The sequence below is a fragment of the Chelonia mydas genome, chromosome 23 (assembly GCF_015237465.2).
Source record: "Chelonia mydas isolate rCheMyd1 chromosome 23, rCheMyd1.pri.v2, whole genome shotgun sequence".
NCBI lineage: Eukaryota > Metazoa > Chordata > Testudines > Cheloniidae > Chelonia > Chelonia mydas.
In genome coordinates this window covers 14,085,469-14,096,437 of record NC_051263.2, presented here as the reverse complement: position 1 = coordinate 14,096,437, position 10,969 = coordinate 14,085,469, and the positions used below count along the sequence as shown (strand labels likewise).

Genomic DNA, 10,969 nt, shown 5'->3' with positions numbered 1-10,969 from the left:
ATCAGCGCTTCATGCTGGTTGGGGCTGGCCGGCCTGGTGCATTTTCCACTTTTCACTGCCCTTGAAAATAAAGGATTTTTACGGGCAGTGTCTTTGCTTCATTTCTACCCAGGGCAGCTTCTGTTCACCATCGTGGCAGGCCCTGCCTTCCTTCCACCCGGGGAGACAGGGCCATGCGCACAGGGCAGTCGCTGCTCAGTAACAAGGGGCGATGGTGTGTGGAAGGGGATTTCTCTGGGCACCAGGGTTTTAAGCCACAGGAACACCCAGACAGAAAGAGTCTGATTAAATCTGAAGTGTGAGTGCCTGGCCTTTGGCCCGAGCAGTGCACCGATATCCAGGGCACTGCTGGGTGTTTCTGTTAGGAGGAGAAATGTGTCAGGGAGATTCTTGGTGCGATTGTGCTCGCACACAAAAGCGTGCCATGTCCCGTTTGCCTGACCCCAAAGAAACGAACGGCAGCAGGCAGCTTCCTGCCTGCAAAATCCCCACACCTGCGCCCCCAGCGAGCTCTGTGCCCAAGCAACTGTCTTGGGAACAACCCTACCCTGGCACCTGCTGCAGTTGCGACCAAGAGGGGCAGCATTGGGGCCAGCGGCTGCAGTGCAGCAGCCCAGGATGCCATCCTGACTGGAGAGACAGATACGTACCCAGAGCTCACCCCTTGGGGGGCAAGGGCAGCTGGAGGAGCCATGGGGTTGTACCACTCCCATGGCTTGGCTCAGCTGGGGTCACTCAGTGCAGCGCCCAGGTCTCCAGCCGGCCGGCACCAGCTCTGGGTCCAGCAGCCTGTTCCATGGCGGGAACAGGCTCTAAGGGAGACCTCCCCATGGGATCGCAAGGGAATGGGGCCCCCATTACAGGATCACACTGAGAATGGTGCCCCCTAGAGGAGCTGTGGGGAATTGTGCCCCCATTATAGGATCCCACGTGGCAAGAGTTCCCAAACTGTGGGCCGTGGCCCAAAGGTGGGCTGCTATGCAGTCCTGGCTGGTCTCCCGTGGGTAGAGTTGGGGGCTACATGGGGAGTATTGACACCCCCAGAACTGCATACATGAGCAGAGTGGTGACTGGTGACAGCCCCCACCCAGGGCTGGAGGAGCCCAGTGCCCCCAGCGGGTGGCAGAGGGCAAAGCAGAGCTGCCGGGTGATGGGCAGAGGGCGAGGAGAAGAGGCCAGGCCGCGAGAGGCAGCTCCTCCCAGGGTAGCTGGAGGAGGCTGGATGGTTCACAGCCATTCCCGCTCCAAACCGCCGCACCCCCAGGAGCCATTGCTGCCGGGGCCCCTGGGATCGGGACTTGGCGGTGGGTGATCAGGACCATCAAGGTGATGGCTGGGCCCGGCCAAGGATCTGCCTCAGCCTGGCCTGAGGGAAAATGGCAGCCTGGGTGGGAGCTGCGGAGCATCCTGCAATTGGAGGAAGGTCCTCGGTGGTGAGTCTGACCCAGCTCCGGGTGCAGCCCATCCCGGGGAAGAGGAGACGTCTTGTCCCTCCCCAGCCCAGCCAGGACCAGCAGCTGGAACCCAGCGCACATCGGAGCCTGCAGCCAGGGCGCCAGAGGTGCGGGAACTGGGGTGTCGGTGGGTGCTGAGCACCCCCTGGTTTCACTGGGCAAAGTTTGCCTGCGCTCTCAGACCGACGCGAGCGTGACCTGGGTGCCGGAGCTGGGCTGCACCCATGTGGTGAGAGCGGGAATTGCACTTTTTCACACGGCTTTTGAACAGTTTCATTACCTGGGGGGAACATTTGGGAGCCCCATCATAGGGAATGGTGCCCCTCATAGGGGCCCCCTGAACCCTTGAGCATGGACCCCACTTTCTGCATGTCCGGGGGCGGGGTCTCATTCCCAGAGAGCCCCATTGAGTCGCCATCGCTCCCCGTGGACCCATCCAGGGCTGGGTCAATGTTCCTCGCCCCAGTGACTCCCACTGACCTGCGCCGATTCCCCAAGTGCAGGATCGGGGCCCAGAGCCTGAACCCGTCACTCTCACCCGGGATTTGCCCAGGGAGCGGAGGCCTCCTGCCTGGGGCTGCGGTTCCTGCGGGATGGGCCGCCCGGTCCCCGCCTCATGGCATCATCTGCGGGAAATGGGGATGGGCAGCGCTGGGGACTGGGGACCCTGCAGGCAGGGCTGTGTCTCTGTTCAGTTCACACTCCCTTGGCGTGGGGAGAAGCGGAGGTATTAGATAGCCAGGGCCAGAGCCCCTATGGGTGTCAATCAGCCCCGCTCCGCAGCAGTGAACCTCCCATGTCCAGGAGGCCCCCTAGTGGCCACATGTAACAATCAAAGCAACACGGCGGGAGAGGGGGAGGAACGCATGGAGCCGTGACACCAGATCCCCCGTCTGACGGGAGCTGGGCCAGTCCCCAGGTCGCTCACCATCCTGCTCCTGAAACAGGTGCTGGGCACTCGGCGCTGGGCAGACGCTGCCAACATAGAACTGGGTCTCGGGTGCCGCTTGCTTAACTGTGTGCAGGACGGGGCTGGCTGTGCCCCGGGGCATAAGTGTCATTCAGGGGACGTCCTGGCCCGGACAAGCAGTTAAAATCAAATGGTGAATTTGGAGGCGAGCTGGGGGGAAAATCTCTGGGCTCCCGAGTCAGCTGCAACGTGCCGAAGATTCTCTCTGGTTCCAACCCGAATTGCTTATGAAGCCAAGCGGCGCCGTGTGCGCTGGAGAGTTTATTCAGCTAACGAGCAAAGAAAAACCAAACCAGAAGGACACGGCATACACATTGTAAGGAGAGTGATCACTTTAGATAAGCTATTACCAGCAGGAGAGTGGGGTGGGGGGAGGTATTTTTTCATGCTTTGTGTGTATAGAAAGATCTTCTACACTTTCCACAGTATGCATCTGATGAAGTGAGCTGTAGCTCACGAAAGCTTATGCTCAAATAAATTGGTTAGTCTCTAAGGTGCCACAAGTACTCCTTTTCTTTTTACAGCATGGAGGGGAAACCGGCCTGCCCCCAGCCCCAGCCCCTGGCTGTCTAGTTCAAATCCTTCTCTGGGAGGGACCCCTGCGCTGTTATATTTATAAAACCCCCGAGCCGCCTTATACGCCGTGCCTGGGACATGGGTCTGCCTCATCCTGCTGAGCTCCAGGGCACGGTTTGGGGTCGGAAGCTGTATGGGCAGATTCAGTATTGCCAGCCCAACACGTTCAGCAATGGGGACTCTGGCCCCCAAAATCAGGAGGTTGCTAACAAACAGCGGGAGGGTCTTCTCATTCCGCGGCTGGTTCCCGGACCATTCTCCCAATCCCAGCTTCTCCCTGCAGCCCCTAGGGGCAGAAACCTCCTTTCTCCTTTTAAACCAAAACCTGAGTTTCCCCCACAGTCACAGGACTCCAGGAGCTGGGGTTTGACAAGTACATGGGGCTGCCTTTATGTTCCGGGTTTGCCCAGCCCCGAGCATAGTGTGGTTCCGAACCATGGCTGGGGCACCTAGTGCTACCGTAATACACCTAATAAATAATGTACAGCACCTAGCGCACTGGGATCCTAGGCATGAGTGGGGTTTCTAGGCCCTACCATAGCACACCTAATAAATAATAAGAATAACGATAAATGTGGGGAGACTTGGGATAAACCCACTACAGATACCAGGGCTGGGAACCGGGGTCTGGCGTCTCTGCTCAAGCATCTTGGGCTGAAGTATCCCCAGCAGTGTCACCCTGTGACCAGACATGCCTGCACTGGGAGGAGGGTGCGGTAGGGATCCCAGCTGGGATTCCACTGAGGGAGGCTGCGAGGTGAGTGGCCCCTGACCACCCTGCATTGACCCCCTTCCCGCCCCGCACCCCATGCTGTCCATCCTTATGGGTACCAGGGCAGTAGCTCCAGAGCCAGTCCCAGTCGTAGTTCCCAGTGGTAGCACACCAGAACCTGCGTGGCTTGGCAGCCTCGTCGGTGCAGGTGTAGAACGCCCGGCCCTGGTACACGAAGGGGAAGACGCAGGGCTGGCCACCTGTGTTGCCTCCATATTCTGGGAGGAGAGAGACAGGGACAAGGAAGTGTCACTGATGTGTTCGGGGCTCTGCAGGGCTGTTCTCATTGCTACACCCCTGGGGAGCCAGAAATTGTCCCTGCCCCAGAGAGCTTGCAAACAAAAGGCAGGAGGGGAAACTGAGGCACGGTGAGGCGAAAGGAGTGGGCTTTCATCCCCCACCCACCCTCCATTAGCACAGCGGTGTGTTAGAGGGCTTATTCCTTCGCCCGCTTACTTCCCTGGTCCTTCTCGCATGAACAGAGAGCAACAATACCCGAAGTCCAAAGGTGCAAACAATTCGATGTTTATTGGGGTGAACTTCCAGCAAGCATGATTCCAGTTTCCTTCCTTAGTGTCCCCCTTCCCAGCTCTGACACCACAGAGCCTTACCTGTGTCCCTTTTCCCATTCCCCCCCTTACAAAACATGATTCCAATTCCCCCACCCCCATTCCCTCTTCTCATTCCCCCCTTCACTTCCTGATTGACTGCAGACTATATAGTAAAACTTGAGTTCTGCTTAGCTATACCTTAACCAATCATTTTACTGAAATTTAACTAACCAGTCCTAACATATTGTAACATGATTATTTAACCAATTATATCCCACCACCTTAATTAGTTTACACCCAGCAAAATTAATTATACAGCAGACAGAAACAATCACAGAACCAGACAGAGATTATACAGACAAACAATAGGGAAGTGGAGACTACAGTGATAGAACAAACTCAGAAATGAGGATTTCACATCCCAGCTATGGATAAGTGAGTTCTTGCCAGACAGGATGCTATCAAACTAAGTTTCCTTTTACATCTTCTAGGCACTTCCCTTTGTCTGGAGGCGATGGGCATTATCAGGACAGGATTGTATTCCTAACAGCCCAATAGCACCTTCTTTCGATGAGACTAGTTTGGAATGTGAAGATGTGACTGGTCGCTTCCCAGCTTATGGCAGCCTCTGCTGCTTAGCCAGAGACCTTAGCCTCAGCACAGGCCCTCAGACTGTCACAGTAAGAGAAGGCCCTTACACCGGCAGACAGTGATTTTGATTCTTTCTTTTATCCCTCGATAACTAGCTGAGTGATTAGAATACACCTAAATTCTTAAAGTATAGGCCATTGCAGACAGGCCTGAATATCTATATCCTAACACGGTGCCCACCGTGGGATTGGAGCATCCTCATGGGGGGCTGGCTGTGCCAATTACCCCCATGCCTCCCACGCGTGTCCCCTCCATGACAGTGGCTGCATCTCACCTGATCCTAGACCTGGCAGGATCTGAGAACAGCCCATCACCCGGAGATCCTGGGGCTCTGGGGATGCTCGCTGAGGTCTTTGCTGAGATTCCTAAGCAACATCCCCTCTACTGCCCCCCTGCCCAGCCGGCCTCTGGGCATCACAGGCTGAGGCTGGGCAGGGCTGTGCCCGTTCCATTACCCGCAGCCCGTTCCCACCTCGCGAGAGCCGCTGCCCTCAGCTGCGTGGCACAGGCAGGACACACGGCACCGGGGACCGATGCACACGGTTCTTACAGACGAGCTTTGCTGCAGTGTCCAGAGACCCAGCCGAGATCAGGCCCCTGAGCTGCTGGCCGCAGCATAGACATCGTGGAAGTGGATCTGGGTAAAATATCTTTGAGCAAATCTTTTTTTCAGTGAAAAATGCTAATTCAGGTTGACCAAAATGTTTTAAAACTTTGTGTCCACCTCAGCAGGTTGTTTCTGTTGGGCAAAAAAACCTACAAAATTTCCCTTTAGAACATAAGCACGACCAGACTGGGTCAGACCAAAGGTCCATCTAGCCCAGTATCCTGCCCTCTGGTAGTGGCCAATGCCAGGTGCCCCAGAGGGAATGAACAGAACAGGGAATCATCAAGTGATCCATCCCCTGTCACCCATTCCCAGCTTCTGGCAAACAGAGACTAGGGACACCATCCCTGCCCATCCTGGCTAATAGCCATTGATGGACCTATCCTCCATGAATTTATCTAGTTCTTTTTTGAACCCTATTATAGTCTTGGCCTTCACAACATCCTCTGGCAAGGAGTTCCCCAGGTTAATTGTCCATTTTATGAGGAAATACTTCCTTTTATTTGTTTTAAACCTGCTGAATACTAATTTCATTGGGTGACCCCTAGTTCTTGTGTTATGAGAAGGAGTAAACAACACTTCCTTATTCACTTTCTCTACAACAGTCATGATTTTATAGACCTCATTCATATCCCCCCCAATCACTCTTTTCCAAGCTGAAATATCCTTTCATTTTATTTTTTAAAGTAAAAAGTTTTTAAAATGCTTGAAATGAAACAATTTTTTCAACCTGAAAGGATTTTTTTTTTTTTGCTTTTTGATTCACCAGAAATGTCAAACTTTTTGTTTGTTTGCATGGACAGAAAGGAATTGTTTGTTGAGTTTGAGATGAGGAAGGAACGATAGATGCTCCTGTGCATGGAAAGACAGACAGCAACTGAGTGATCATTAAGTCCAGCACATAGTGAACTATTGTCCGAGAAAAATTTGGAAAGTTCTTTGGAACGGGGACAATTTCCTTGTAGGAAATAGGTTTCTGTTGCCTAGAGTCTGAGCAGGGGGCGGGAGTGGACAAGGTGGGTCACACTCAGGGACATCTCCACTGGCTCTGTTTCTCTCTGATTCTCACCTTTTCATTTCAACAAAAAATCCCGCCTTCCACCCTTATGGGTGTGGAGAAAACCTCAAAATAGTGAACTGAGTGTGACCAACATAGCGACTCTGCCTGAGTCTGTAGAGAGCCTGAGCCTGTAGCTGTGAGAGAGGACAGCTGCTCCAAGTGTGACCAACACAGCAAGGCTGCCTGAGTCTGCTGAGAGCCTGAGCCCACCGCTCCCAGAGGGGGGAGCTACCTCCAGTGTAACCAACCCTGCCTGAATCTGCAAGGAGCCTGAAACCACAGCTGGGAGAGGTGCAAAGGGCCCTGTTCCCCTCAGTCCAGCCCCCTGGGACCTGCGATTCTGCAGTCACAAGATGTGGCATTTCCCCAGGGCGCCAAGGGGCTGAAGGGTTTTGCCACAGGATTTGGTGTCTGGCTGGAGCTGGCACCTGCTATGGCACTTCCCGGGGGGGAGACTTTGGGCATCCCTGATTTCAGCCCTGAACATTCAGATCCAGAGGAGCTGATTCCTGGCTCAAAGCGCCTGCCTATGGCCTCCCGGTGGGGAGACTGTCAGGGGCCCCGAAGCGCTATTGGCTGCCCGATGCGCCCCCCACCATGCCAGCAAAGGAGTGCGGGACGCGCCTGGTGGGTTCCTGGCTGTTCTGTGGCCAGACGCCCGGGGGTTCTGGTCTTGCAGAGGGAGTGTGGGGAGCCAGAGGGTGCCCCCCACCTCAGGATGAGGGGGAACGCCCCAGCCCTCACCCGTCCCATAGCAGCGCTTCCAGTGGGAGTCCTGGTCGTAGCGGGCGGTGGTGGTGCACCACAGTGTCCACCTGGCCCAGCTCCCATCCTGGGAGTACGTGGGGTACGATCGCCCCCGGTCGATGAAGGGGAAGACGCAGGCGGTGCAGTCTGAAATGGGGAGAGAGAGTGAGCCTGTCATAAATATAAAGGGAAGGGTAACCACCTTTCTGTGTACAGTGCTATAAAATCCCTCCTGGCCAGAGGCAACATCCTGTTACCTGTAAAGGGTTAAAAAGCTCAGCTAACCTGGCTGGCACCTGACCCAAAGGACCAATAAGGGAACAAGATACTTTCAAATCGTGGGGTGGGGTGTGGGGGGAAGGCTTTTGTTTGTGCTCTTTGTTTACGTGGTTGTTCTCTCTTGGGACTGAGAGAGGCCCGACAGAAATCCACCTTCTCCAACCCATCCTAATCCAAGTCTCCAATATTGCAACCAGCATAGGTAAATCAGGCAAGGCGGATTAGTTTATCTTTTGTTTTATGTGAATTTTTCCTGTGTTAAGAGGGAGGTTTATTCCTGTTTTCTTGTGCTTAACTCTAGCTATACCCAAGAGTTGGAGGTGCGGGGGAACACTTGTGAATTTCCCTGCAGGGGGTTAACTACCTTGCCTTTAAGTAGAGAAAGCTCCAGCCCAAAAAAGAAAGATCCCTTTGTAAAAAAACTAACACCTCTGTCTCCAGTCAAAGAGACAGAAAACCCTCTAGCTGCTCTCAGCTTAAAAAACAACCCTCTTCAGGTCTGTGCTTTTGGTTCAAAATGATCCCACCACTCTGCCACCATGTCAGGGTTCCTTCCCCACTCTGAACTCTGGGGTACAGATGTGGGGACCCGCATGAAAGACCCCCTAAGCTTATTCTTACCAGCTTAGATTAAAAACTTCCCCAAGGTACAAACTTTGCCTTGGCCTTGAACGGTATGCTGCCACCACCAAGCGTTTTAAACAAAGAACAGGGAAAGAGCCCACTTGGAGACATCTTCCCCCAAACCCTACACCCCCTTTCCTGGGGAAGGCTTGATAAGAATCCTCACCAATTTCTACAGGTGAACACAGACCCAAACCCTTGGATCTTAAGAACAATGAAAAAATCAATCAAGTTCTTAAAAGAAGAATTTTAATTAAAGAAAAGGTAAAAGAATCACCTAAAATCAGGATGGAAAATACTTTACAGGGTATTCAGATTCAAAACACAGAGGATTCCCCTCTGGAAAACCTTAAAGTTACAGAAAACAGGAATAAACCTCCCTCTTAACACAGGGAAAATTCACATAAAACAAAAGATAAACTAATCTGCCTTGCCTGGCTTACCTCTACTGGTTGCAATATTGGAGACTTGGATTAGGATGGGTTGGAGAAGATGGATTTCTGTCTGGCCTCTCTCAGTCCCAAGAGAGAATAACCACGTAAACAAAGAGCACAAACAAAAGCCTCCCCCAAGATTTGAAAGTATCTTGTCTCTTTATTGGTCCTTTGGGTCAGGTGCCAACCAGGTTAGCTGAGCTTCTTAACCCTTTACAGGTAACAGGATGTTGCCTCTGGCCAGGAGGGATTTCATAGCACTGTACACAGAAAGGTGGTTACCCTTCCCTTTATATTTATGACAGGGCCAGAGACACAGACCCAGAGTGACAGGAAGCACCGAGCGCTGGGGGTGCGGGGCTGGTTTCTGCCGGGGGCAACATGGGCTGGGGGCTGGGGCCATGCCAGGAAAAGCACAAGGTGGGGTCTGGGCCGTGCCCGGGGCATCTCGGAGGATGCTCTAGGAGGCTCCGTCCGCCCCTGGCGGAAGATGCGTCTAGCAGCTGCTCTCAGTGTTTCAGCATCACCCATGTGCTGTGTCCAGCCCCAGCGTCTCCTGCTCAGCCCTGCTCCGGGATCCCATCTGCCCGTGAAACGCGCTTGCTCCCAGCCCTGCCATGGCAGCCGACACTAGCACCCCACCCCCATGATGGGCAATGCAGGGCCGGACCCCCCGTACTGGCCTCCCCGCCGCCCCAACCGCACCCCGGGGGCTCCACGCAGGTGCCGCATCACTCAGCTCCCCGGAGCTGGGTCTCCCTTCCAGCGCCCTGCAGATGGGCAGGAGCAGCCCACCCCAGGCCAGGAGCCTAACACCAGACGGCATCATCCCAGCCTGCATGGAGCCCTGCGTGCCGAGCCCCCTTGGGCAGCCGAGCGATGGACAGAAGTAGCGCAGGCCATCCCGTCACACACCCTTAAGGCCAGATGTGGCAACGTGGGTGAGGCCTGCCTCAGTTTCCACTCACCTGGAAAGCAGACTTTCAGGTACCAAACAACGACCCGTTGGAGGGGACTAACACAAACCAGACCTTCATCACAATGTCCACAAGAGGCTGGGAGGGAGGGGGTGACACGCTTCCAGCCTGGGGCTCTCAGTTACCTGTCCCTGTCCCAGACCCACCCCAAGCCCTCTTCAATCCTGGAACCTGGTGACTGACAAACGCCAGCTGGTTTGGCAAAGGCAGTGCTGCGACTCCGCCCAGTCCCTGCGGGGTGCTTTCCAGGGGGAAAATCTGCCCCTGCTGAGCACCAGTATGGAACCCGCAGGTACGTGCCAGGCTCCAATCTAGAACCTCACCCCTGCCCGAGTGTGTAATGGCTGCTAGTCCAGAATCTTGTCGTCCTGAGTGTGCACCTGGTTCCCATCTGGAACCCCAGCCTCCATGTGCATGTGGCTCCTACCTAGAACCTCTGCCCCATTTGGAGTGCACACCTGGCTCAAATCTAGAAACTGTACCCCATCCTGACTCCGCTCCAGACTCCAATCTAGAACCCTCCCCTCACTTCTTAGCGACCTCTGTGCTTCAGTCTAGAACCTCTGTCTCTTCCCTGGAAAGTGCTGAACTCCAATCTAAAACCCCCACCCCACCCCACCCCAAGCATGCTTTAAGCTCCCCACTAGAACTTCTCCCCAGCCCAGGGTTAGCTTGGAGCGAGGATGACAGAACAAGGAGTAATGGTCTCAAGTTGCAGTGGGGGAGATTTAGGTTGGATATTAGGAAAAACTTTTTCACTAGGAGGGTGGTGAAACACTGGAATGCGTTACCTAGGGAGGTGGTGGAATCTCCTTCCTTAGAAGTTTTTAAGGTCAGGCTTGACAAAGCCCTGGCTGGGATGATTTAATTGGGGATTGGTCCTGCTTTGAGCAGGGGGTTGGACTAGATGACCTCCTGAGGTCCCTTCCAACCCTGATATTCTATGGTTCTATGATTCTACGATTCCCAGCTGGAGCAGCTCCATTGACATCAGGGCCGATTGGCACCCGCTGGGACCTGCCGCATTGACTCCAGTGGCTCGGGGCTGATTGTCACCCGCTGGGACCTGCTTGACGTCCCATTTCGTTGCTTGGTGCTGCTGACACAGACATTGGCAACCTGATCTTGCTGAGTGACAGATGGGCACATTCGGCCTCCTGCCCTATCCCCAACTGTCTGTGGCCGACCTGACAGGGCGAGAGAGAGCCGGACACACGGACAGAAACGTGGGTGCTGTACACACAGACAGAGATGTGAGGCCCCAGGA

General features: G+C 54.4%; 1 protein-coding gene across 1 annotated transcript; it reads right to left on the bottom strand.

Moving 5' to 3' along the window:
• Positions 1-2,685: 2,685 nt before the first annotated feature.
• Positions 2,686-10,851, bottom strand: LOC119564828 (matrix metalloproteinase-9-like). The gene is made up of 4 exons (XM_037888177.1): positions 10,710-10,851; positions 7,386-7,535; positions 3,832-3,990; positions 2,686-2,693 (listed from the first exon to the last, which is right to left on the bottom strand). The coding sequence occupies exons 1-4, from the start codon at positions 10,849-10,851 to the stop codon at positions 2,686-2,688; spliced, it is 459 nt and encodes a 152-aa protein (XP_037744105.1).
• Positions 10,852-10,969: the final 118 nt, after the last annotated feature.